At 53.5% G+C, this 27,854-nt stretch overlaps 1 protein-coding gene across 2 annotated transcripts; it reads left to right on the top strand.

Annotated features, from left to right (window-relative positions):
* Window positions 1-227: 227 nt before the first annotated feature.
* On the top strand, window positions 228-27,454 carry SMAD7 (SMAD family member 7; the record flags this gene model as incomplete). 2 transcript variants are annotated; one of them, XM_084252045.1, is made up of 4 exons in its annotated part: window positions 228-869; window positions 2,174-2,227; window positions 7,775-7,846; window positions 26,916-27,454. In XM_084252045.1, the coding sequence occupies exons 1-4, from the start codon at window positions 257-259 to the stop codon at window positions 27,452-27,454; spliced, it is 1,278 nt and encodes a 425-aa protein (XP_084108171.1). In that variant the 5' UTR covers window positions 228-256. The 2 variants fall into 2 exon arrangements, with proteins under 2 accessions (XP_084108171.1, XP_084108170.1); XM_084252044.1 differs by having other exon boundaries at window positions 7,772-7,846.
* Between the last annotated feature and the right edge of the window lie 400 nt (window positions 27,455-27,854).

The raw sequence follows: 27,854 nt of genomic DNA, 5'->3' as shown, positions 1-27,854 counted from the left end.
GGTGGGGCAGCCAGAGCGCAGGCCCCCGAGCCCCGGCGGGCGCCCCCGGGCCCCCGCGCGCGCCCCGGCCTCCGGGAGACTGGCGCATGCCACGGAGCGCCCCTCGGGCCGCCGCCGCTCTTGTCCGGGCCCCTGCTGCTGCTGCTGTCGCCTGCGTCTGTTGCCCCAACTCGGCGCCCGACTTCTTCATGGTGTGCGGAGGTCATGTTCGCTCCTTAGCCGGCAAACGACTTTTCTCCTCGCCTCCTCGCCCCGCATGTTCAGGACCAAACGATCTGCGCTCGTCCGGCGTCTCTGGAGAAGCCGTGCGCCCGGCGGCGAGGACGAGGAGGAGGGCGCGGGGGGCGTCGGAGGCGGAGGCGAGCTGCGCGGAGAAGGGGCCACGGACGGCTGGGCGCATGGGGCGGGTGGCGACGGCGCAGGCAGGGCTGGCTGCTGCCTGGGCAAGGCGGTCCGAGGTGCCAAAGGTCACCACCATCCCCACCCCCCAGCCGCGGGCGCCGGCGCGGCCGGGGGCGCCGAGGCGGATCTGAAGGCGCTCACGCACTCGGTGCTCAAGAAACTGAAGGAGCGGCAGCTGGAGCTGCTGCTCCAGGCCGTGGAGTCCCGCGGCGGCGCGCGCACCGCGTGTCTCCTGCTGCCCGGCCGCCTGGACTGCAGGCTGGGCCTGGGGGCGCCCGCCGGCGCGCAGCCCGCGCAGCCCACCTCGTCCTACTCGCTCCCCCTTCTGCTGTGCAAAGTGTTCAGGTGGCCGGATCTCAGGCATTCCTCGGAAGTCAAGAGGCTGTGTTGCTGTGAATCTTACGGGAAGATCAACCCCGAGCTGGTGTGCTGCAACCCCCATCACCTTAGCCGACTCTGCGAACTAGGTAAGAAGTTGCTGCGCGCCCACCTTCCCCTCGCCCTGCGGCCGCGCGTGGAAGGAAATCCCGCGAGCGGGGCCCGCGGCTGCTTCCCCGGAGGGAGGGGGGAGACTTGGGGGACAAAAGTAGAGAAGGGACCCGGGGAACTGGAAGGGTATTCCCTGGGGCTTCCCTCGCAGTTTTTTCTCCTCCTGCCCCGAGGGGGGCCCTGGGCACGGCTCTTGCGCACACTCTACAGACATGCGGTTAAAATTCAGACGCCCTCGTTTCCGGAGCGGCCAGGGGACGCAGAAAGAAGTGGGGGGTCACGCCTCCCCCGCACCCGGAAAGGCGTTGAGGGAGGTGTGTGGCCGAGTTGGACCAGGTCCAAGCCCGCCAAGGAAGGCTGGGAGAAGCGAGTCGCCAAGGCTGGGGAGTCTGCTCCTTCAGTGAACGAGGAGAGTCGCGCCGGGCTTAAGTGGTCCAGGGGCTGCCCGGGCCGGCAGCTTTGGGCCAGGGTCCGGGGCCGAGGGATGAGCGCCGGAGACCCCACTGGATATTTACTCTCCACTCCGCCAGCCCGGGGTGGAAAAGAGCAAACTGTTAGGAGATGTTGGGGTGTCTCCTCCGTGCTCCTTGCCAGCAGAGTCGCCCACTGCGTCTCCCTGACGTCTGCGCCTTTGCGCGCTGGGACCTGGGCTTCAGGTCTGCGCCCCAGCCTCCGCTGTATTCCTCCAGCCCTCTCCGCTGCTCCCCTTCTCCACGTCGATGTGCGGGTGGGGAGACCGGGCGTGTGCACCCCGGGTGTTAACAGAGCCTCCCGAGAGCACCCACACTTTTAGGGCTCGTCCCGGGGGGCAGGGGGGTGGGGGGAGAGGTGGATCCTCGTGTTCCTGGCGCGGGTGCCCGGCGGAGCGGCGGGGGCAGGGTGGAATTGCGCCCCCGGGGGTGGGGTGGGGCGGGGTGGATACTGGGGGGCCGGTGGGAGCCGGGTCTGAAGTTCTGGGACGTGGAGGGGGCTCTGTCGCCCCCAGCCTGCGAGCTGGGAAACGCGCGGTCCTGGTGGAGCCGCGGCCGAGCCGGTGGTTTCCAGCCGGGCCGGCGGAGCGCCGCCGCAGACGTGGAGGAGCGGAGCGCCGAGGCTGGCGCCAGGCGGCCTCTTTTGTTTATCTGACAGCTAAATATCAAGGCAATCACCGCCTCGCGGCCCTGCCTCCAACCCCCACAGCTAAGACAAACAGTTGGGCTAAAAGAATGCCTCTGTTATCATAAGTTTCTATCTCTCTTTCTCATGGCTCGGCCTTTATTTTCTCTTACTTTTTTAATTCCAGAGTCGCCCCCTCCTCCTTACTCCAGATACCCGATGGATTTTCTCAAACCAACTGGTGAGTAGATGGTTTAAAAAATACCCAGGCTGTCTGAAGTTAGAAATGGGGTCTAGAGACACCAGATTTTGATGTCTAGGCAGTGGCTTGGGGAGGCGCTGGGTTTGCTCCCTGGTTGCTCTGTTGGAATTTTGTGCATTTTTCTGTTTTGTTGTTGTGACTGGATCTATAGTTGTATAATTTAAAATGTGTGTGGGTGGGTGGGGGGAGGGCATTTGCTAGGTATGTCTACCTTATTCCTTTTTCATGTGTTTGCATTACCTGGTCAGACTGGGCTTAACTTTAACACGTGGAGTTTGAGCCAGGAAGAAATGTCTTGGGAGACAAACAGGACAGGTAGATGGGAGAATTAGGAGATTTTGTGAGTGCCAGAGGAATCAGTGGGGATGAAGGGTAACTTGATGGAAGGGAAGAAGTCAAAAAAGGTTGCAGAGGGAAGATTGGTTTGGAGTAAGAGGTTAGAACATTGAAAAGAAGTAAAGGCAGCCCCCACCCCCTGGGATTCCTCCTGTCACCAGCAAGTCAGCACTATCCCTGGTTCTCTGCATTCTTGGTAGGGGCATAAAAGTTTTTAGCATAGCTCTGCCTGACTGTTGCTTTGTCACGGGATGGCACGGGGCCAGGGCAAAAGCCCATGTGAGACTGGCACCAGCCCTGTTGTGGTTGTCTGCACTCAGCTTCTGGCTGGCGGTGCAGGAGCTCACCCCATGGAGCTGACAGTGTCGGGGGAGAAGTGTCAGCAGAACTGGGATTTGGGGTAACCCTGGTCTCTGTTCTGAAGCCCCTTCTTACAGCGGGAGACCCCTGTGCTGAAAATAGGAATTGTAACTTTAGGCCGCCGGCCTGGATCCTGGTGGTTGAAAAATGCCAGGCTTGTGATATTTTCATTCTGCCAAGGTTCTGGGAGAAGGAAAAGTGAAGGGCTGGGCACCATTTCGCTCTTGGAATTCTACAAGTCCTTCCACCTCCTGAGTTTTTGGCTGTTGGGCCTTTCCCCCCACTAATTAAAAGTTTTGCTGGGGCGTTGTCATAAATTAAATACTTTAATGAACGGTGTAACCGAAGCCCATGCTCCTCAGCCAGCCCTCCCCGGACCGCACCGCTCCCTCAAGTCGGGAAGGCGTTGCTGCTTGCCTGGTGCCTTAATAAGTGGCCTGCGAAGCATGTGATATTTTGCTTTCGATTTACAAAACACCAGATAAATGGTCATTAATGAGGAGATAACCAGCTCTCTGTGTATTTGTAACAAACGTTAACTGAAAATTACCAAGCTCTCTAGAGAAAGAATGTAACTTGTCTGGGTTTTTGGCTTCAAGAGTGCAGGAATTCTTTCCTGAGGTTGGTTTTCCCAGGGACCATCACTGTCCTGTTTGTGTTTTTCCTTCCATCGTCTTCAACTTTGGAGGTTTTCTTTAGAAGAGAGAAACAGAACAGTCCTTTTGGTCCTGATAGTGGCAATCAGTGTTCCCAGGAACTTCCTAAAAGCATAGAAAAGAGGAGCCGTGTTGCTGCAGAGATGCCGGGATAAATCTGTTCGCAGGATTTAAGCAGTCATTCTGCCAGGCCAGGACCTCATTTTCAGTGAGTGGAGTGATATATTTATTCATTAGCAAGTGTTGACATTAGGTAGCAAAATGTGTGTAAACAGAGAAGCCACAAAGACAGGAATGTGCCATTTTCAAGGGGGAGAAAAATTCTGCAGATCAGCCAATAGGAAGTGATTAACCTGCCACTCGGAAACTCAAACAGCTGGTTACTCACCCAAAACGTTTTGTTTAAAACAAAGCAAAAAACGGAATGAAAAAAAGGTGCCCTGGTGTAAGGACAGGAGAGTGGTAAGAGGCGAAGCTCCCAAGCTCCCTTGGAGGGCAGCCAGGACTGGGACTGGAGGGGGCTGGCCGGGCAGGCAGCTAGGGCCCCAGGCCTCGGGGTCAGACACAAAGACAGGCGTGGCCCCAGGTTTTTAGCCTCACCTTGTATCTGGGAGAGCGTTTGGCTGGGCAGTTTAGATCAGCCGCTTACATTAAGTTTCTAAGCCCTAGGTTGACATTTTGGTCTGAGTTGCTAGGTTAGAACCAGGCGCCAGCTTTTAAATGGACAACTGTTAAACTCAACCAGTTGCACAAGAAGGGAATCCTTCTGTGTAGTCCCCAGTTTGGGGAAGAGACCGTGGAAAGGGGACTTCAGCCTGTAACCTTTGGAGGGACTCAAGGAACGGGATTCCTTGTTCTGGTCCAAGCCTCTGGGAGAGCTTGGCCTTTGTCTTCCTGGGTGCTGGGTGATCCCAAGCTGGTGGGGTCATCTGGCAAAGGAGTGTGTCCGAACCTGGGACAAGGTGACTGACTTGTGGCTACATCAGAAGTCAGGAAGACACCCTCCTTCACCCCCACCCCAATCTTACAACGGAGTAAGAACATGCTGTTTGAAATTAGATCTCAGTTTACGGAGTGGGGGGCTGCTGTCTGTATCCAGTGGTCTGAAAGGCTACTAAGGGATGACTTGCTGGGGAGCGCATTGTGGGGTGCAGTCTCACTGCTTAGGCTGAGGACCCAGGTGACCAGTGACCATTGGCAAATTAAGCCTTCCAAAGCCTAGTTGAGAAGTCTGGGATCTAGTCCTGCTTTTTACCTCTTAACTCATGCCACTTTCAACTTTTCCAGGCCTCTTTTGAAATCCAGATGATTAAAGAGTTAGATTAGATGATTCATTCATTTGCTTATTTATTGGTTCATTCATTCACTCTGCAAACCTGATGATGTGTCTGCCTAAAAATGTGATGATTCCAATGTAGTGGATTGTCCTTCCATAGCCAGGGTTCATTTGCGTCGTGGATTGGGGCAGAGCTTTGAACATTTGGGATATGCTGGTTGAACTGGCACACTCTGGGGTGTATTAGTGGTGTTGGTGGGGCGACTCCTGTCCCTGAGGATACTTAGGAAACTCAGATCTAAGTTGGCAAGAATATCCTGGCTCTCCGGGAACCATTCTCTAGGTGAGAGAGGGGGGTCCCCAGCTCCCTCACCTGTTGTCTTCCCATAGTTCACACCTTGGCTACTCCAATGATTCTTTGAGTTGTCAAGGACCGTTCCTGCCAGGAGGGGGGACAGTCTTTTTTTCCTTCCATAGAACCCAGCATTCGTTGGGTGCAAAGTAATACTGAGTGGTGGATGAGAGCCAGGAGTGGCCGAGAGCTCCTGTGTGGGTGAGTGTGCGTGCCAGTCTGGGTTCTGAGGAGTGGGCCACCAGGCAGGAACTAAAACTTTGACTTAGAGCTTTTTTTGTGGGCGAGGGATGGAGGTGTGGCTCTTTTGACCTTTACGAGCCCAGCAGTAGCTTGAGGCCTGTCTGGATGCTGAAGACAGTCTCGGCCTGCCTACCTGCAGGGAAGAGAGTTGGGACTGCTGACCTGTCTGGGGAGGGCGAACTCTTGGGTATAGGCCCAGCTCTTGGGTATAGCCCAGCTCACTGGGTGGCCCCTTGGGCTAGTCAATGACGCCTCAGTTTACCTGGGTTGCGTGTTGAACAGGTATACTTTACTACTTCACAGGAGTGGTAGGGAGGCCTAATTAATGTTTGTAAATCCCTCCCGAGATCAAAGGCGCTGCAGAAGGGCAGAGCACCATTTCATACAAACGCTTGTGGTTGCCAGTGCAGAGCTGGCTTGCCTTTGATCTGAGACAGGCTGACACCCTGAATGTGGTCCCAGCTCTGCCCTGAGATGCCGGGCTTTCCCTTTGAAACACACCTTGCCCCTGGGTTTGAGCCAGCCAGAGCTGGGGAGGGGGGCTGGGAGTGGCCGTGGATAAGTCATCATGTTTAATGTGGGGGTGTCTTCCAAGCCTAGCCCTAAAGTAGTTTTAGAAAGTGCAGGAGATACAGCATTTAGCAAGCAACTCCATTTCCTGCCTCCCCCTATTGTTTTCCATTTGATTAAGTGTATCCTGTAAAACTGTATATTCCTGTTAGGAGTTATACTTTACCCTGATAAAATGAAATTGCACACACCGTCTTTGCTCTTTGCCTGCTGCCACCACTCCTCGACTCCCCCCTCCCTGTTGAGGAGAATTCTTAAAAAGTTGTTTTTCCAGAAGAAGAGAGTCGGGAGAATGCTGCAGAGGGATTAGAGAGAGAACCTTGGAGTTGTATGGGTAGGTTGCAGAAACACAGGGGTGATGTGGGGCTATGTGTAGGCCAGACTCAGCCCCCTAGTCCCTACCCTTGCCAGGCCCTGGACTCCTGAAGGCCTCTGCTGGCCAGTGCCATTTGCCTCCAGGCAGCCCTTTCTCTTGGCTTTCTATTCGCCCCAGGCCAAGTAGTTTCAGCAGGAAGCTGATAATGTGCACCCCAGGGCCATCCTGCTATTGGCCTGGGGTGGGGGTGGGGGGGGGACTGGAATTTGTACCATCCAACCTGGTGTGTTGGCTGCAGAGCTGGAAAGCCTCGTTCTTGAGCCAGCCTTTGGATTTCAGTGGGTTTGGCATTGGCTGTGGCGCACGCTCAATTTACAGGGTCTTGTGCATTTTTGTTTAGGGGCTATTTAGTTGTAGTTCATGGGCATATTTTTTGTTTTAATTGCTTGGAGGGACTCTGTCTGTTTCTCAGCTGGAATTGTCATTACACTTGCTAACATTTAGGTCACTGCTGCGAGCACCTGAGGGTGGCTGAGGAGTTGGAGAAGCTTAGAGAGCCTAGTTAGGGCAGACGGGATCTGAGGGGAAAGATCAGGAAGGACGGCAGAAGGGAACTCCAAGTGCTGGGTGCCAGGAAGTTTTTATGGGAGCTGAGGGCAGGCAGCCTTGCAGGTCTGGGGTTGCCCGGGAAGGTTTCCAGAGATGGGGAGTTTGGACTAGGCCTGGAAGGAGGTAGAACATTTCCCCTCCGGCTGGGATCCTTGCTGAGAATGTACTTGATCGGGTTGTGGCTTTACACAGGTGTACACATGAGTAAAATTCATTCAGTTGTACTTGAGATCTTTTGTGCTTTGCTCTACTCATTACACCGCAATTAAAAAGGAAAAAAAAAAAAAAAAACCCTTCCACGCCACACCGGTTTGAGAAAATCCTAAAGATCTTGGATGTTTTTTGAAAGATAAGTGCCAGGCACCAGTCTGTGGGGGTGGCTTTGGGGCCCCAGAAGCCAAGCAAGGAGGCTTTGCCCTTGATTTTTCCCTGGTAAAGATGGTGGGGGGAGGCAGCAGCCAGGCTTGAGAGAGCAGAACCCAGACCTCCTTTGACCTTGGGAACTACCTCCTTTCTTCAATGGAGGGCTTGCAATAAAAGAGAAATTCCAGCCAGTCTGTGATCGAGCCTGACTTGGCTAATGATTAACTGGCTGCCTGGAGCCCAGACGGGTGACAAGGTGCTGTGGTCTGTCTTATGATGGGCAGTGAAGCCTGAGCAGACCATTAATAATCAGCATCGCGGCTGGGAGTCAGCCGCTTGGAATGTGTGGTTTCTCTTTAATGCTGTTTAGAATGTGCTTAAAAATTAATCTTGGTGTTTTTATTTATTTGTGTATTTATTTATTTCTCTCCCCTTTCCACAGCAGACTGTCCAGATGCTGTGCCTTCCTCCGCTGAAACAGGGGGAACGAATTATCTGGCCCCTGGGGGGCTTTCAGGTAAGACATCCTCTTTTCTTGGCGATTCCAGAATCTCTTGAAATGACTGGAGACTGGAGAGATGGGGATGGCCTGCTGCCACCCCAGCTGGTGTGGAATTAATTCTCGCTTACATGTGTGTTAAATTGGACAAATCGTGGTGACTGCTGCCCTTTGCCTGTTACTCTGCAGTCCCTTACACGTCAGGAGGCTGGGCCCCCTACATGGATGCAGAGCTGGGGTCTCCCTTGGGATGGGCTTGTGCTGTGTTTTGTGGCGACTGTCAAGTAACTCCTACTCCATGGGCTTCCACTCGGTGACTTTGGTGTCATAGACTTAAGCTCTCTTTGGCTCTTGCTCTTGGTGCACCAGGTGCCTGGAAGGAAGATGGATTCACCTTTTGGGAACTTGCTGAAGACAGATCCCAGGTGTAGGATGGGAGCTGAGAGTAGATATTCATGATGCTCCTCTCCAATCCCTAATTCCAGTCTGGTTTAGTGCAGCTTCTGGAGGGCCTGATGGGTACTAGAGGACCAGGGTGGGGCACTGCAGACAGTAGGTGCTAGTAACCCTGCTCCTCAGGAGGGTGGGTTTTCCTGGGGCTGAGGTCATGAAGGCTTGGAATGCCAGTGCTGAGGGTTTTGGGTCTGGACGAGGGGCAATGCCCAAGCTGCATTTCCTGAACGACGGAGGAGAGAGAACTAAACTTGGAGAAATATACTAGCAATGGCAGTGGGAGGTGTTGCCATTTTATTCTAAAGACATCCGATTTCCACCTGCTTCCCCCTCCCCAGTGTGCTGTCGCCGAATTTTCTAAGAAGTAGCCAAAGCAAAGGGAAAGTGACTTGAACAAAATACGCTCAGCGTTCCAGGCATTTGTCATCTCTTGCCTTTGGGATGTTGGTGTAGGGTTGTGGCAGCTCAAATGGCAGCTGTAGAACTGTCTTTGGTGCACCCCCATTGTGGGGGGTGGGAGGGTGACCTCTAATTGATCAAGCATTGCTGAGACCTGGGTCATCTGGGAGAGTCCCCTTCCCAGCTCTCCTCGAGCTTGCTGGGAATGTCTTTAAGGAGTCCCTTGTTTGTTTTTATTTCAGTGCAGTATATACTCTGCCTGTTATCTGAGACAGAGGGTATTGTTTACTCAAAGCTCCTAATGAGGATGGAGCTGGAGGGACGGGGCTCCAGGCTGGGAGTGGACCTGGGGGGGTGGGGGAGGGAGAGCGGGCAGCAGTGGGGTGAACTGCTTCATTTTGCTTTCTAAGGCTGAGCGAGTTCCTGAAAGAAAGAAGGCCAGGGAGAGGAAAGGGTCTGGGCAAAATAACATACTCAGGATGTAGTTAGATGTTTTATTTTTTAAATCCTGAATGTGCAGGGAGGAGCCCCAGCCCCTCCGAACCACATGAAATAAGCAAGGGAAGTGGTAGCTTTTGAAAGGGGGCTCTTCGGGAGGTTTGTCTTATTGATAACATCTTGTCTGTCTCCTCTGCTGGAGGAAATGACGACACCAGCCGAGCCACCAGGCCGGGCGCCTCCTCACAGTGTCACCCGCTAAGCTAAGCAGAGGCCTGACCCTCGCAGCCCCTTCTGAGCTGAGAGGGGTGGGCACCATCTTCCGCAAAGCCTGACCACTCCTAGAAACTGGGGTGAACGCAAGGAGCGCAACTCCCCGCCCTCACCCCCCCCCCCCAAGGTAACTGCCACCATGGAGATTAATGAGGAGCTGCTAGGGAGGAGTGGTGTGTTTCTGGAGGGATCCGTGGTTTAACAAAACTGCAAAAAGAAGAAAAGGGGGGCCCTCCACATGAAAGAGCATTTGTTTTGAATTGTAGCTCTTGATTTACTAATTCCCAAGGCTTCAAAGTTGGAGCTCTTTCTTCTTTCCGTGTGGAGTTGGAGCAGTTTATTAATAATGTGCCGTGGGGAGAAATCGGAGAAACTGTGTCTTGGGTTAGTGCCATGGTTTGGGGGTGTCTGGAGGGGAGGTGATGGGCATGGAGAAAACCCAGGGTTATGCCCTTTCTAGCAAGAATGCACCCCCAAAAGATGATTTTAGTGGCCCTGGGCCAGGGCAGAGGGTTTTACAAACGGAGAAAGCCCAGACCTCCTCCATTCCAAGAAGCTGGTCTTTCCATGGGGGTGGAGGGGGGGCTGGGTGTGTCCCTCTTGCAGAGGAAGAGGCCAGCAGGGGCTGTGGTGGCCGAATGGGGCAGGCCCCCGAGGGGAAGGGGTTAGCAGAGGCTGGAGGGTGGGCGCCTATTTCAGGAAGGAGGGCATCAAGGTGGGGAGTGGTGGATGCGAGGATTTGCTCCCTCCTCCCCCTTGAAATAACCTCTCTGAGTGTCTCTTTCACAGGCCTTGTGTGCTGTTTTCCTTCCTGTCCTGCCCTGGCGGAGTGCGGGCTTAATGAATGGGGCTCAGTTTAGGGTGGGAGGAAGGTCGGGATCGGGAGCCAGGGCTTGATTCTCTTGGCAAGGGAAGAAGGGAAAGAAAAAACAGCCGAATGTGAAAATGTGGTGCCTCAGAGGTGGGGGTGGGGTGTGCTCAAAGGCAGGCCCCCCTCCTGAAATGCCGGGGTGACTCCAAGGCTGGCCCTTCCCTTTCCTGCGAGGAAGGGGAGTGGGCGGGTAGGAGCCCTGGGAGCAGGCCTGCTGGCTGCAGGTTGGAATTCCAGCCTGCGAGCTTGGGGCTGGCCGGTGAGACACAGGCCTGGACCTACGGGACTCGCAGTGAAACATACCCCACCCCTGCAAGTTTCCCCAGTCTGGGAAAACGGCACATTTTTAGAAGGCTGTGACTCGGTTCCAGGAGATTGTACTTTCATTTCTGACAGCCGGCTTTCTGAGACAGATGGATTGCTTGGTGCATGGGTGTGTGTGTGTGTGTTTGTGAGTGTGTGTGTGCGCGCGTGCACCCGTGCTGCAGACATACAGAAAGACCAGCCCGTGCGCTGACACACGAGCAGACAGATGCCCACGGGCAGGCTCTGGGGATGGGCCCGAGTCCCTCTCACGTTGGCTTGGTGGATGGTCGGGGGCCGCTTCTCCGTGAGGTTATGCACTTGCGGGGGTGGGGGGCCAGGGGGTGTGTTGTGAATAGGTTCTGAATTGTGAATTGGCAACCCGAGTTCAGCTCTCCAAACACGGTGTCTCTTGGAAGGCGTGCAGCTCCGGAACAGGCCCTTGCTTTGGAATGTGCCCTGGCCCAGGAAGACCCACCTTGGAGAGGTCTGACTTAGACGGGAAGCATCTCAGTTTAGCTCAGTGGTGGGAATGGAAAGGATTTGCTCCCAGAGCTTTCACTGTATCACTGCTAATTAAAAGCATGTGTTAGAAGCTGTCATCTTTGCAGCCTCCATCTGGAGTTTCTGGGAGGGCTTTCATTTAGCTTGTCTGCTGTCCTGGTTTGGGTGGGTAGTAGAGCACGCTCTCGCTTGCGAGTTCTAGGTTACTCAGCTGCAGACTCAACTGCCAGCCTCCTCCTGATACACTATTGTCAGGAACTGGCTGGGCCTCTGCCATGCCCACCGTTCAGGCAGGGACTGGATGCCAGCAACCCACTTGTAGTTATTTAAACTTCAAAAGAAGTGCCACTGTGGATTTCAAGGAGAGGGAGGCAACATAAGCATGGACATGTCTTTGGGGGCAGGGGTTGAGAAACCTCATTTGTGGCTCTGCAAAGTCAGGATTATTGGAGAGACACCATTCCAGCAACCCATGGGCTGGAGTGCTGTTGCGTCAGCAACACCACACTGATGAAGGGGAGTCGTGAAGCAGGCTGTACAGTGCAGGGTGCTGCCCGAAGAGCAAGATCTTGGCCTTTTTATTGATAGGATGACAAAGAGAAAAACATGGGTCCAACTGAAAATATGATTTGTTATTTAGGGCGTTAGGGAGGGTTAGTCCCCTGATCAGGTAAATCATCCTCCCGACCGGTACCCATGGTTCCAATCTTATTAACAAGGCATTCCACTGTTCAGTGTCTGGGATGCAAAGTACATCAATGCGTGCGCCTCCCCCCCACCCCCCATCCCGGGAGTTCCCGGTCATACCTCGTGGATGTATGCCCATAATCCCAGGGTGATCAAGCGTCCTGCTCTTCTTTAGCTTGAAAGGATCCTTGCAGGGTCTGGTATGCTACATTTAGCAGACCCACTAAGACAGATCTAGTTCCCACGTCTGGGTGATGGGAGCATCCTGTAGGTGAGCATCCTTCCAGGAAGGGAATGGTGTTCTCTCCTCTTGATCCCTGCTGGCATCTGTGACAGCATTAGAGGAAGAGTCTTCAAAAATACCGACATAATCTCAAAATGTGATCCTGCCTCAGTCCACGGTCAGCTTGGGTGCAAACCAAGTAGCCTCGGAAAGACTGCTCTATCCTATTTTTAAGGAAAGTTATTCAACTGTCTGTGAACAATTATTTATTGTCTGAATTGAAACGCTGATGGCAAACTGGGAGCCTTGGCCTGGGTGCCTGTGCTGTGTTTTTGATGTCTCCTTCCCAAGCCCTGGAACAAGCAGCTGGTGGCTTGACTGAGCTCTCTGATGATTTGGGGACTGAGATGGATTGAGCTCATGAAAGCGGTCAAAGGCCAAGGGCATGAGCTTCAGGGATCAGATAGACTTGTATATATGACCTATGACCGTGAACAGCAAGAAGCGACAGTCTGAATCTCTAGGGACTCAATCCACATCTCCCTAAATGCCAGGGAAATGCCCTTGGCTCACCTGGCTCACACCTACTCCCTGGGGAAGACCAGTCGAGGCCTGCAGGCCAAGTGCTGCCTCCTACACTGCTGGGAGGTCATGCACTCATCCTGGAGAGTGCTCACTGATAAAACGCTTTTGTCATGGAAAGAACGAGGCATCCAGGCAGGGGTTAACTATGCTGGTGTTTGGGGCAAATGAAAGTGTTTGGGGCAAATTTCGGGCAGATCTTCTAGCCAGACTAGATGGGCTGCTGCCTCACCTGTCCTTGTCATTGAGGCAGAACAGCCCAGCCAGGTGAGGGCCCCTGATGCTGTGTAGCTTGTGGCTACAGTCTCGCACACTATCCCATCCCCGCTTAGCAGAGCCTGGCTGGCTGGGAGGATGTCTAGACCTATGGGACCTCTAGGACCAGCCCAGAGCCAAGGGCCAGTGAAAAAGGAGGAAATGATCAAGTTTGACTTCCTTTTCGTCTTTGTTGCTGGTACTGTGCAGTGATCGAGCTCCTGGTGGGGCTGGAGCCTGAAGCTGGGACAGCACCTTGACCGGTGGGATCGTGGTTCTAGATCTCTCTGCACGCTGGAACCCCTGGGATGTGCTGAAATCACACTGTCTGGGGGTCCCGGCAGCAGCATTTTGGAAACACTCCATGTGATTGCAGGGTGCAGACAGGCTGCAGACCCTCTGGTGTAGAGGGGCGTACGGAATTCGGTGTTCCTGTAGGGGGAAGTATTTCTGGTGGCTGTGCAAGGTTTCTCTGTCTGGTTTTGCTTCTGCCATGAAAAATTTGAATGTCCCTTCTCAAACAAGACTTTTGCTTGCTTGTAGAAACTCGAGGGGGAAAGGCTGATGAGCTCCACCTTTGTTCAGCTTGCTTAGCTGTTGGGAATGACATCAAAGTGACTGGGACAGGGATCCCTTGTAGGGTAATAGAGATGTTCTGGAACCAGGTAGTGGTGATGGCTGTTTAACTCCGAGGAGGCACATGGCATCACTAATGGTTTTTTTTTGTTTTTGTTTTTGTTTTTTTTTTGTGGGACCCTCGCCGGTGGCCGGGGATTGAACTGGCGCTGCAGCGGCTGTGGGCAGCTTCGCAGCCCAGCGCTCAACCGCTGCGCCACCGGGGGGGGGGGGGGGGGAGCACTAATGGTAAATTTTATGTTGTGTCTATTTTACCAAGTTTAAAATGTTGGGATCTGTGGTAGCTTTGAAACACATGCAGATACTTGGATAATTGGTGAAGAACCATGGCTCTGGAGAATAAAAATGGAGAGACTTCTGTTTGGTGCCTGGAATCTCTGTGGGTAGACACTCGTTTCCAAAGCACCTCTGACATCTCCCGGGGTGGGAGGCACAGTGCTGGGGTACCCGGCTCTGAGTCTTTTCACCTGCAGAAGCAGGCACCGATCAGTATTGACTTTTGACCTCAGACCTTCCCTTTTCCAGGCGGGTTGCAGAAATGAGAGGCAGGAAAGTTGCCGGTGGTTACTTTTTCCTGACCTTCCCCGGGGGGATTGAGTGCACTTGTTCCCTTCTTGCTCCAGATGCTGTTTTCCCCTGGCCTGCCCCTTCTGGTTGGTTCCCTGCTGCCCAGCTGGCCTCAGAATGGGTAACTTGTGGGTCACCAACACTTTGCTAGCCGGGACTGCCCCCCAAAGCCTGGGGTCAGTGAACCCCCGTCCCCGGCTGCTGGATGACCCAGATCCTTCCTCTGGCCCTGCTGGTGGTGCCCCTGGTTGAGGTGACCTCCTGGCTGAAGTTCTAGGGCTGCAGAAGAGGCTGGTCCAGGAGCCCTCCCTTTGCGGGAGCCTCGGGAAAGGATACTGTACGGCGTGGCCACTGGGAGGTCACCACGGGCCCTACCATCTTTCTTGCTCTGTATTGAATGGCCAGCCCAGAGCCTGGCGGCCTGCCTACTGTCACAGAGAGGCTTCCTCTCTGGGCTATTTTCAGCGGGAAGATATTATTAACTGCTGAGGCACAGCTCTCAATTTAGTGGCTAACACACCAAGAAAGCAACATTCTATTGATGGTGGCAACTCTGCCCAACCACTTGGGGGGCTGCCTCCCCCACCCCCAGACTTTCCCACGTCTCCCATGGAGTATCCGGTGGCCTGCGCCCCTAGATGAGGTATTTGCCATAGAGACAATGAGGCTTTATGTTAAGCTCACTCTTGAAAGGTGCAGAAAATGATAGTATTTATAACCTACCATGGGGAGATTTTGTGATAGGGATGAAGCACTGACTGGAGAAAAGGAACTTTCTGTGGAGTTTAGTTAGGACTGTTGTTTAAAATGGGTGATAACTTTCACCTTGTAAGTGAACAGGAAATATTGGGACAAGACAGGAAATTGCATCATTCCTTTTATGAGAAGAACTCCAGAAAAGAGTTGTTCGTGAAAGGTAGTGGCTAAGAGGAGGCCAGCCCTGTTTTGTGTGACTTTTTTTTTTTTTTCTTCTCTCCCCCCTTATTCCCTTCCACTCCCACGAGAACTTTTAGGCCATTTTCTTTAAGAAAGAGGCTGTTTGAGAACTTTGTTATTTTTATTATTAAAAAAATATTTTACCAGAAGGGTCACCTTCAGTTGAAATGTTAACTGCAGCCTATTTCCCGGTTTACTAAAGAATCTTTCATTACTTTTTCAGCTTCCTTCCCCAAATGGTGAGGCCAAGCGGCTCTTGGCTGGAAGTGAATTTTGGTTTGGCTTTGCAGTCTCCACACTGAGCCCCACCCAGTGTCATTAGCTTAGTTTTAACTTGCAAAAAAAAAAAAAAAAATTATTATTATTATTTTTTGGTCTGGGGTAGGCAGGAATTTATGCATTCCCTCAACCTTTTTACCCTGACCCCTGCCACCCCTTAATGGGGGTGCCTGGCTCTAAGTAGGTTGGAGCTGAGCTGCCTTCCTTTTCAAAACACAGAGCCCTGTCTCCCCTGCCCCAAGGAGCGCCACAACTTCTCAGACTATTTCTAGGGCATCGTGAGGAATGAAGAGGAGGCAGACAGGCTTCATTGCTCCCCTGTGCCCGGGGGATGGGGGTGATGTGGCGCTTCGGTCACCCGGGAGCTTCTGCCAGAAAGCAGACCTGCCACCTCTGTGGAGAAGAGAGGTGATACCATCCCGGGTGTGGAAACCCCATTTCCGTGCACTCATGCCTGGCCCTCTAAGCCCACTCTTGGAGTGTCATTGTTCAGATGACGTGGAACATGGGATGCTGTCCTGTCCCTTGCTGCCAAGAAGCCATCTTTAGGATGGAGACCAGAAAGAAAGAGACGTGTGTGGCTTGCGGCTTGCTTGTTCCCCACTTGCTCCAGGCCCCCCCCCCACCCCTTTTCCTTCGCGTGCTTTGTTTTGTTTTCATAATACAACAAGAGCCCTGGGGTGTGTAAAAGCATTGTTGAACACTCGGTGAGGGTAACTTGTCCAAACAGAGCAGGGCGCCAAGGCAGAACGCTGGGGGCAGGTGGTGTGCCCGCAGAGGTTGCCCGGCCGGCGCCTGCCTTGGAAACACCTCAGGATCTGGCTGGGAAGTAGCTGAGGACAGGGACTTCTCCCACCTCCATGGCAGCCGGGGACAGGGCCTAGGCGTTTCTGGCTGACCCCTGCCTGGAAGGCATGCTCCTCTCCAGGGCGGGTTCACCCGTGTCTCCCTCTGCCAAGTGTAAACTGGGTGGGCCCGCTGTTGTGGGAGGAGCCAGCGTGCCTTCGTTCATTCATGCAGCAGAAGCTTTTTGCGCACCTACTATGTGCCAGAACCTGCACAGTTCTTGGGGCTTGGTGGAACGGAGAGCAGTAGCTGTGATGGCTAACCTGAAGGTAGTATTGCGTCTGTGGAGTGGATGAGTTTTGTCTGGCGAGGGGTTAGGGGGAGAGGAGGCAAACAGGGGGCAGCTTCTCAGGCAGTTTCTACAAGACAGCGGAGCCAGGTCCCGTGGGCTCGGAGCCGGGCCATGGGTGAGGTGTTGTAAGACATGGCGGAGACGCAGGGATGGGCCCCTGGGGTGATTGTCTGAGCACGCAGGGTAGGCAGAGTGCTCTGTCATCGGCTTTTGCCTCTGCTTTGGTTGTGTGGTCTGTTGAGAGTTGAGATAAAGCAAAGCTCGTGAATAAACAGAGGTCTGTCTCCTCTGGTTCCATGTGTGCCCCCCATAACTCGCTGATTTGAAGATAACAACAGTTGCAGCAGGAGGTGAAGTTGTAATTCACCTTCCCAATCCTGGCGGTACCTGGGAGCTCAGTGCTGTGTGAAGGTGACCCCCCCAGACATTTGGGCTCTTCAGTGGGAGTTAGGCTGGGGGTGAAGGATATCTGCAGCTACCTTATTTATCATCTTGCAAATCACAGAGGGGCCGTGCAACTTCATCCTCCATTTCCAGGTGTTTGACTTTCCTTTTGTAAGTCCCCATGAGGGACCATCTGGGGGTGCAACTCTTGATTTTAATTTAATATCTGATGTTCAAGTCCATTTCTAAGGTCCCAGTCCACGTGTGTGAGACCCTGTCCCACCTGGCTTTGCATGGAGTAGTAACCCCAGGTGCCTGGCAGGGTATAGGGTATTTCATTTCATGTCCATCCTGCCCCCAGTCCACTTCTCCCGGGATCCATTCCCAGGTCTCTGAGTCCACTAATTCAGTTAGGTCTTCTGCTTCTCTGCAGAGCTCACTACCAGAAGAGGCTTGGAAAAGCTGGTTGGGGGTTTGACGTGGGGCTGGAAACCAGGGCAGGGAGGGAAGAGTTGGTCTCAGCTCCTCCTCACGAAGTTGGGAGTTCCTGGCTTTCCCACAGAAGACAGCTCAGATAACCAGGCCAGTGGCTGGTGTGGCTCTCGGTTGGTTCATTTCTGTACTTGTGTCTTTGCACTTTCTAACTCAGGATGGTCTCAACAGAAACGAGCATTTCAACTCCTGGATGTGACTGTACTATCAGTGGATTCTTTGCCTTGCCACTCAGGAGGCTCGACGGCTGTCCCTGACGCCCTCTGCCCCCTTGCACTGCTTCCCGTCACCTAGTACAGTTCAAAATGTCTCCTTCCCCATCGGGCCCAGTGAACTTCTGGGGCCAGGAAGTCTCCGGACCACTGCTCTGGGGACCTGGTTAGCTCCAGGTAGCCTCTGGGGCCCTCCCCTTCATTAATCAGTAACCTAGAGGGAAAACCAGAGTTGAGTTCTTACCCTGTGTGATCTGGGTGCACAGTGCACCCCACTAGGTGGGGTCCTTATTAAGACTCCACTGGGGGATAAGGAGTGTAAGGTCTGCAAAGGTTGAAGCCTTACCCACCCCCCACCCCCCACGACCCCTGCATCTCTCTGTGCCTAATGCCCCAGCTTGCAGGGTGACAGGGAGGGGAAAATGCCTCCAGGTTCCTGTCCCTGGTGACTGGCCAGCTTTCCTGGGCTCAGGGAGGGGGGCAGCCCCTAGCTGGCTGTGTGGCCTCATGTGAGCCATTTTTGTGTCTTGGGCCTCCCTTTCTCCTTTGCAGAACTCGTGGTCGGACTTGGTCACCAAGTGTCTGAGGCTCGAACATCTGATGACGGCCTGTGATCTTTGGTTCTGAGATTTGAGGGTGTGTGGGAATGGGACCCCTGTTGCTGAGGTGGTGGGGTAGCTGAATCCCCTCTGTTCCTGAAGGCAGGTTTGAGGAATGGGCTGGAGAGCGTTAGGAAAGGCGGTCGTGGGAGGCCTTCTTTTCCTTTCGCTTGTGGTAAACTGTACACAACATTTGCTGTCCTGGACACATATTTACTGTGTGGGGTTCAGCGGCGTTTAGCCGTCCATGTGGTGGTGCCACTGTCGACCGCCATCATCTGCAGAACTTTTTCCACTTCCCAAAATGAAATACTGCCCCACTCCACACTAACCCCCACTTCCCCTCCCCAGCCCCTGGCACAACCCCTCTCTCCCTTCTGTCTCTGGGAATTGGACTGTTCCTGGTACTTCATCTAAATAGAGTCGTCCAGTATCGGCCCTTGGTGGACAGGCTTACGTAGCATGATGTCTTCAAGGCTCACTCATGTTGTATGTGTCAGAATTTCCTCTTTTAAAATGTGTATGAATACAGGTTTTGTTTTTACATTCGTTCTGTCATGACGGTTGGGTTGCTTCTACCTTTTGGCTGTTGTGAACAACACTGCCATGAACTTGGGTGTACAAATAAGATCTTCAAGTGTCTTCTGTCATGTTGGGGGGAGTGTACACTCAGCAGTGGGATTGCTGGATCCTGTGGAAATTCAGTGTTTGATTTTTCAAGGCACCTGCCCTCCGGCAGGCCACCTTTACCTGTGTGTGTGCAAGATACCCGCAGGGTGGGGGCACTACCTGTCATATTCTTGGATGCGGCTGGGTGGGCTGGGGGTGGCTCTGGGGCAGGGGGAGTGAAGAAGAGGCCAGTGTGGGGCGACTGAGTCTGTCCTTGTGCGGCAAGGGGGGTGGTGGAGGAGGGGCAGCCTAGCTCTCCACATAATACAAGCCAGATTGGAGCACATTTATGTGAGGCCCGAGTCCTCAAAACGTGGGGCACGCAGCACAGAGCAACCCGGCAATTTATGTTGGACTCTGGGGGCCTGGTCATGGCAGGCCAGGGTGGGGGAAACTTTCATTCCGCTTGGCCTCCTCACCAGAGTTTAGAGGCCATAGGGCTGTGGAGATGGGGCCTCATATAATAAGTCCTGGGTGCTTTGGGGGTGAAAGGGCTGGGGTGGCTGAACAGCGAGTGTGTCAAAGCCAGAGAGATTAGATTACGGAGGCAGACAGAAGTAATGATTAACTTTTCCAGTCTGCACACTGTCTCCAGTCTGTCGAACTGTTGTTTTTCCCTGTAAGCACAGTGTGGCCCTGGCCTGGCCAGGCCCTGGTGTTGGGTTGTAAAGAAAGGGCAGGAATGAGGGCTGGGAGTCGGGGGAGAGGGGAAGGCGGGGTGCCAGGACTGCTACCCGGAGAAGGGAGGCTTTTCCATCGGATCCTGCTTTGGAATTTATTGGCCGGAATGCAAGTAAATGTTCAAAATGCCATCCCATCCAACAGTTTTCATAATTGTTATGGAACAAGGGAGCTGGGGGAGGGGAGAGATGAAAAGGACTTTTGTTTCTCACTGGATTTTTCCACATCTTCCGATGGTTTTCTTCCCCTCTAGAAAAACTAGAGTGGAGTTGGAGCCGGGTGGGGGATGGGCTGGGGCAGGGCCTGCGCCTGGGTCCTGCAATACCTTTCAGGGACCTGGAGGTCAGTGTGCTTGGGGCCTTTATTAAGATGTAGTTCACAGCAAAAGCAGCTCCACGCAGAACCACCCCCAGACCTGCAGAGCCAGACAAAAACTACCCTGTACCTCTGGGGTTTGTGTCCTTCCAGAAAATTGCCTTCTTAAATGCATCCCTTCTAATTCTAAGATCCTTACTGAGCTTTCACCATGTGACCAACCATGTTTAAAAGTGGTCAATAAAGAGAGGATAATGAAGGTCTTCTTGGTGGTGTGAGAGAAGAGTCTCTTGTTGGATTTGTGTATGGAGCGTGTGCACTTTCCCAGTTAGGAATCCACATGTGGAACTGGAGGAAGTCTGGTGTCCCTCCTGGGAGAAGGTGGGTAGGCGAGGCGAGTGTTGTTCTTCTGGGAGTGGCCAGGGTCTGACCCAGTGGGCAGGCAGGCAGGTCTGGGAGACTCTGTGTGGATGAGTGTGTGAATCCCTTTTTTGAAGTCTGCTGCTGAGTGATTTGGGGGTAACAGTGGGGACTTGGGTACAAAGTGGACTAGAGGAGTCTGGAAATTTGAACTTGGGAAAAGGATGAGGCTGGACCATGCCCACGGAACAACAGGCAGCGAGGCCCATTTACTGTAAATATTATGAATGGAGTTGGCTGGGCTGGGCGTCCCCACCCTTCCTCTGAGGCCTCGCACAGCCGGGCAGAGCTGGCCTCCTCAGAAGGCAGGCATTCGGGTACACGCTATAATTTGCATGGCTGAAGGCTGGGGCACAGGAAGCCGCGTCAGCCGGACTGGCGAGACAGACTTTTTATTTGTGTGGCTTCCCTCCCCTGCCGGGCGCTCCCCTCAATTATATTATCCTCTGATGTCAAAATACTGCTCTGCAGAGGAACCCCCAGACTGGGGGCTTCAGACTTAGACTTGGAGGGGCTTTGGGAGGTAGTGATAGGGCCCATTTAAGAAGCAGGGGAATACATTTTAACTCTAGTAACTGATTACTCATCATAATTTGTCTGTAAGGCACAGTCACGAATCAATCTTCTAGACTAGCAGGATCTGCCAAATATGTCAGCTTGGGAGAGTTCACAGGAGGTGGGTGGTGATGGGTGAGCAATTTCAGGGCGTCAAGCCTGGGTAACGTTGGAAATGTGATGGTGACCAGGTCCTGGGGACTGACCTTTTTCTGAGTGCAGATGAATGACAAGGTAGGAGGAGGCCAGTGTGTGACTCTGAAATTAAAAAAAAAAAAGAAAGAAAAGGTTTAGCAATGAACACAGCAAAGTCGGATTTGGAATCCTCTCCCTTTTGATTTTGTTTTGTTTTATCGTTGCAAATTAAATGCAAAAATGTGCCCTGCTCCCCAAAGTGATTTTCTTACTCTCTGGAAGGTAGTAAAAATAAATGGAAGCAGCGTTGTTGAGCACTGATGGGGCACATTTGTGAATCACAGAGTGTAGCCAGACACTGTGAGCCAGAAGGGGCCCATGGGGCCACTCTGTCCCAGTGCCCTTCATAGTAGTTACGGACAGAGCAGACTAAGACTTCCTTCAGAGGGCTAGCCACTTGGCCAAGGTCACAGCAGCTTGCTTGCAAAGAAGCTGTTTCACTCCCTGCTTCCCAGTGGGAGGGAGCTGAACCCCACGCTCAGCCTTGAATTAGGAATAGCATTTCCGAAGTTTGTTCTGAAGGACACTTGCTTTCCCCCTCTGGCAGTTGGAGATAATCCTTGCTTGGGTTCTGGTGACTTTAGAGGCCCAAGATGGTGTCCACCCACAGCTCACACCAGCTCACGTTCTGGCCTAGAATCCTAGCTCTGCTCTTTGGGAAGTGATGTGTGCCTTGGTTTCCCTTCTTTGACATAAGGATGGTTATAACAGCATGTCACCTCTATGGTTCTTATGAGCCCTTTAGAAGAGGGTCTGTGTAGAGGAAATGCTTATCAGGTATAGGCATTGCCCAGCTCTGTTCTCCCATTTAAGGTTGGGAGCTGGGGGGAGCAAAGGGGAAGCATGTTCAGCATTTTCCAAGCATTTTGAGAACCCAAGAGAAGAAACTGGGGTATAGCTGTCAGCCTGCCCTGGTCACTTTTGTATCAAATGGTCCCAACGACCTGATGGACTGAGCAGAAGTCACTGCCAGGCTTCCATGGGCGGTAGATCTGAACCCGGGTTTCTGACTCCGTTGTCGATCAGCTCTTAGGGCAGAGGTGTGGGGCGTAGCACCTCTGCTGGTTGGCCCCCAGGATCCGAGGAAGCACCCTGGCCTTTGAAGAAGGCTGCATCCCAGACACCCCAGTGGAGCTAATGCATTGCAGAGACATGAAAAACACCCAACAGTCCCATTCTGGCCTTCTACAGCCAGAATTCATTCTCTGGCCCATTTGGTAAAGGACCAGTTGGGTCTGAGGGTTTTCTGGGTAACCGAGGGTTAATCGGGAATGTTCTGAATTTGTTTCAACTACCCTGTGGGTAGTTTGCTCTAAACCCCAGAGTTGTCCATGCTGCCTTAGGAATCAGAGGGAGCCCTGGCACACCCTTCTGTGATCTGGGTAGAGGTTATAAACAGAGCATCTCAGAGCTGATCCCAGAACCCTCACTGAGCCCCGACTCCTCAGCAAATTTTTGTGTTTCCTTTACTTTTAGGTCACTGGCCTCTTGAACACAAGAGACCACCAGGGGGCCTAGTCTGTTGCAAGTTGGGGGGTGAGAATAGGTAGAGTGGGTTGGCAGTGGGCTGCCGATCTCTCATTCCTTGTCCTTGAAGTGAGCTGTTGGTTTCAGGACAGCATGTGTCCTTCCTGTCCAGGGTGGGGAGCAGGGCTGGCAGGTGCTGTTAACCTTTGAGATGTCTGAAGGACAGGATGAGGCAACCCTTGGTGGCACCCGAGTACTGAGGATGGAGTACCCTGACCTGCTGCTGGCGAGGCGTGGCGATGTTTTCATTCCAGGCTTGCTGGGTTTAATGTCTGTGGCTACCTGTGTGCCCTTGGGTTGCCCTCTCAGCCTCTGCCTGCCCCCCCCCCCCCGGCCTCTGATTCCCCATCTTCAGCCTTTTGCTTTGCTGGACTTTGGTGAGGGCCGTGCAGGCCTGCCCTGCTGTTTAATCTTGGCAGAGAAATAGTTCTTCATACCTAGTGCCTTGGAGAGATGAGAGTGGGTTGAGACCCCCGTTCTTGCCTACCATTTAACTCTGGCCCCCACGTGCCCCGATGGTGGGATGCAGGGAACAGTGGGTGCCAGCTGCAACACTGGCTTCCTTGCCCAAGTGTGTCCCTGTCCTTAAAGGTCAGGATCTCGGGGACCCCGGTGTCCCTGTTGGCACCACCTTTGAGTGTGGGCATAACTAGACCTCTAGTGTCTCGGAACCCAGCTGGGTATTCAGGGTTCCTTTCATAAGCTGGAGAACAAAATGGTACCGTGGAGTCCCTGAATTTGGTCTTTTCTTCCTCACTCCCTTCATTTTGCTTCCTTTCCTCACACCTTCAAATAAAAATATTAAGAGGGGAACATTCCTCACTTAAAATGTGGCCTCAAGGTCTGGTCACCCTGTGCCTTTGAGACACCCTGGGCGTGAGATTCATTCATGAGCCTCCGGTGTTCTAGAAGGGTCTGGTCTGTTCATTCATGACCAGGGTAATTAAATAACTCTTTGTGAGCGACATGGAGCTCCTAGTTAAGTGGTCTTCCCTAATGTAAGTGCAAACACAGGCGAAATCCTTCCTCTCCTCAACACCCACCGCCCCCCCCCTTCCCCTTTAAAGGGGAGATTTTATGCTTTAAGGGAAAAGGGGAAGGGAGGGGAGGGGTGGGAGACAACCTGAAAGGAATTTTAGGCCGATTCAGCATTTTTCTGGGGTTGCTCCAAAAATTCCCTAAACTGTAATAAAAAGAAAAAATTGTGAGCAGGCATCTGATTAGTTGGCTTTTTACAACACAGCTTTTCTTTTGGATGCTTTAAAATGCACAAATACAGTTTTCAAACAAGCCCCTGTACAGTTTTCTGAAGGCGCGCTGGGGGAGGAGAAGTAGTTGGAAATACCTGAAAAGGTTATAAAATGGAGGGAAATTACTGAGGGGCTGCGAGGGTTGCCTCTAGTTAAGTGTTAGCAGCCACGAGAAGGCAAATGTGGGCTTCTGTGGCTCTTCCCTGGCCCTGCCAACATGGGGGACGTCTGCGTGAGAGCCTCCCACCAGTCCTGGGAGCCCCCAGGAGCTCAGCGTTTGCACAGATCTTTGTGGGGAGCCACTGTGAACCTAATTCTGGGGACTGTTTCTCTGAAGGTGGTGCTGAGCACTTCCTAGAAGTGAGTCCAAATGAGGGGTAATTCAGAGCAAAGGAGGGGGAATCTGAATGTTGTAGTGGCTCCCAGAAGCGTGACCTGTTACGGGGGCCTTCCACTGTTGCTTGTGGTTTTGCTGGAGAGCACGTTTCTGTGTTCAGAATTAGTCTAGGGCCAGCGAGGATTGTGGGGCTGTGTTATCAGGCACCGGGAGGCTTGGGGTGACAGTGTGGTGGCCTGGAGGGGCGGGGAGGGGTGGGCAGGGGTCCTGTGGCGGCGAATTAGGCACCAAGTGGGTCTTCATGAACACAGGGACACCCACACACCGCTGTCTATCTGGGCTGGGCCATTAACCTCCACAGCAAAGGCTTTTTCCAGGGGATGTCTGGCAGCAAATTGCTGGGTGGATTGGCGGGCTGCACAGATGAAAGAGAAACCCGCCAGAACGCTTCCCCCCACTCCCTCCACACGACCTCAGGCCCCAGTCCCTCCCCCCAGCTTCCTCTACCCCCAGAGGCCCGCCAGGCAGACTAGGCCCCCACCCCTTGCCTGTGGGCTTGGCATGGGGGCAACTTGATCCCAGGCCCCACCCCACCCACTGCTCCTCCTGCTCCTCCTCCTCCTCCCTGCAGTGGTGCCAGGTTTCAGGGGGCCAGACTCTGTGAAACAAAGTATTGTGAGGGTCCCTGAGGGTCTCCTGAAGGTCCCTTCCAGCAACGGCCGAGTCTTCCTTTCCTGGCTGGGTTTGTTGTCCCCAGTTGGGATAATAAGCAAGAGATTCTTGCATTTCAAAACACCCTCTTCCCCCAAATGGGCCGGAAAGGCACAGGCGCCCTGTGCCTTCGAGAATCAGACTTCTCTCCTTCCCAGCAAACGTGTGCATGCCAGCGTGTTCTTATTTACGTGGATGTTGTGGGTCTCCGGTGTAGCCTTCAGAGCTGAACTCCCTCGGCAAGAAAGTTCAAAGATTGCCAAAGCTCACGAGTTTATTAGCAGTTGATGGATACTCTGCAGAAACAAGTTAATGCCTGATGAGTCACCTTCTGCTTGGAGCCTAGTCCCTCTCTTGTTTTTCCATATGTTCCAGTGTGCGCACACACACACTTATACGTGTGCTCACACTCATGGGCGCACGCCTGTACTTTATAGATGCGAGTGGGGGGTGTGTGGGTGTGGGGGGTTTGACGGGCCAGTTTTCTGGTGTTGATTTTCGGAGGGGCGGAGACTGAGGGAAAGGAATGAGCCCCCAGCTTCCCCATTTTGTGTAGCTGTCTGGCAGGCATTTGACAAAGCCAGTTGTTGGGGTGTTTGCAGGAGACTCCCACTTTTGTTGGGTCACAGTTGCACATTTGTGCAGGCTTATTCATGGGACACCTCCATGCAAGACTGGCTGCTGCTTAAAAAAAAAGTTAATGGAGCTGACTGGCTCCCAGGTCCCAACATGCCTGCAACGCTGGAGGAGTTGGTGTGCTGAGCTGCACTGGGTTACCCAGCCTGCTGGGGCAGCAGGGCAGGGCCCCCAGCCCCTCAGCACTCCTCTGCCTTTGCCACTACACTGTATAACCCATCACCATAGACCTTTTTAACCCAGTGGCTTCAAAATCAAAAAGGTCAAACAAACCAGAAAGCACCTCGACCACCCCCATGCTCCAAGCCCCCCTAAAAGTGAGAAACAAGGGTTGCAAGGGAGGGCAGGATGAGGCCTCTCTGCTGCCTGGCTCCCCCTGCCCCCCTTTGCCTTTCCCCATTTTTGTTAACAAATACAAGACTTCCGGTCTCCGCCCTGCCACCACAAACCACAGCGTTCCTGCAGCCTGGCCTGGCTGGCTGGGCTGGGGAGATTTATGGTTCCCACTCTGAGGCCTGCCCCTCTGGCTCCTGCTTAAGGAGGAGTCAGAATGCCAGCTGTTGGGGCTCCCTCTTCGTCCATAAGGATCCCCCTTTAAAGACCTCCAAGTGCCCGAGTAGGACAGTCACCTTACAGAATCACCCAGGTCTCCCTGAGGCCCCAGGAAGAAAGTCTAGGAAAGCCTGGGTGCGGCTGCCAGGGGAGGGTGGAAGCAGGGGGCAGGGCCCCAAGTCCAGATGCTTCTGGGCAGGGAAGGGCGGTGGAGGGCACTCCAGGAATGGTGGTACCCATTTGAGACACGGAATCTGTCTGGATTGCAGGAGCTTCATTAAGGGAGTCTGGGTCAGCCCTGATCTGTGTTTTGTGATTTGGCATTTTGACATGAATTCGACCTTTGTGTTCAGAGTGGCTACAGACAGACACACTGAGAGTTGTTTTTCTGTTGGGAAAATAGATGTTTTTGCCCCAAACTACCTTCGTTTTATTTTCCTAAGATACACTCCCCTGTGACCAAGAAACTGATTTCAGAATTGGGTGGTGAGCTCAGAGACCACAGAGTGGGTGGGCCTGGAGTCTGAGGCTCTGCTTCTCCGGCTCGGTGTGTCACCCCTGGGATTCTAGCAGCAAGCTCCCTGGTCCTGGTTTTCACAGGAGGATGACCAGGGAGGCTCCACAGAACAGCTAGCCTTCAAGGTTTCATCCAGTTGAGAAACTAGGCGCAGGCTGTCCATAAAGGCCTTTTCTAGGTCTAACAGCAGGGCCCTCCTGGTTTCTGAGCTCTGTGGGATGGCGTCTCCTTCGGCCAGGTGGGCACGTGCCTGGTGTCCTGGGTCCTGAAGGTTGGGGGTGTGGCCGGATCCCTACTGGTCCAGGGTCAGGGTCTCTGGTTCCCGGTAGGCTGGTGGAGGGTGTGCAGCACCTCTGGCCCGGACATCCCCTCCTCCCGTCCTGAGGGCACACTGGTTCTGGGGGTGGCGTGTGTGTGTGTCTTGATTCCAGGAGGAAAGGAAAATGCCTGTCTCCGTCCCCACCAACAATGTCCGCCGTTGTGTTTTGTAGATTCCCAACTTCTTCTGGAGCCTGGGGATCGGTCACACTGGTGCGTGGTGGCATACTGGGAGGAGAAGACGAGAGTGGGGAGGCTCTACTGTGTCCAGGAGCCCTCCCTGGACATCTTCTATGATCTACCTCAGGGGAATGGCTTTTGCCTCGGACAGCTCAATTCGGACAACAAGAGTCAGCTGGTGCAGAAAGTGCGGAGCAAAATCGGCTGCGGCATCCAGCTGACGCGGGAAGTGGACGGCGTGTGGGTGTACAACCGCAGCAGTTACCCCATCTTCATCAAGTCAGCCACACTGGACAACCCGGACTCCAGGACGCTGTTGGTACACAAGGTGTTCCCCGGTTTCTCCATCAAGGCTTTTGACTACGAGAAGGCGTACAGCCTGCAGCGGCCCAACGACCACGAGTTCATGCAGCAGCCGTGGACTGGCTTCACCGTGCAGATCAGCTTCGTGAAGGGCTGGGGCCAGTGCTACACCCGCCAGTTCATCAGCAGCTGCCCGTGCTGGCTGGAGGTCATCTTCAACAGCCGGTAGCTGCGTGGGGAGAGGACGGAGCGCGAGCCGAGCCGGCCCGGCCCAAACTACTTTGCTGCTAATGTTTTCCTCCTGAGTGCTTGCTTTTCATGCGGACTCTTTGGTTGTTTTTCTACCCCATCTTGTCGTTCTTGTTTATGTTCTGCTTTGTTTTGTTCTTTGAGAAATAGCTTATGGAAAGAATTGTCGGGTTTTTTTTTTTTCCCCTTGGGCAGGAGGAGTGATAGGGTTGGCAGAACATCCAAAATGAAACGGGGAAGCTAAAGTCAGAGTACCCCAAACCCAGTGTATGAATGAGGATCCCTGTTTGGGGGGTCATTGTTTCGCTTGCTGGTGTGTGTGTGTGTGTGTGTGTGTGTGTGTGTGTGTGAGAGAGAGAGAGAGAATGTCAGGTGGGGGA

This window comes from Talpa europaea, assembly GCF_964194135.1.
Source record: "Talpa europaea genome assembly, chromosome: 13".
Lineage (NCBI taxonomy): Eukaryota > Metazoa > Chordata > Mammalia > Eulipotyphla > Talpidae > Talpa > Talpa europaea.
This window is presented reverse-complemented; position numbering and strand designations above follow the sequence as displayed.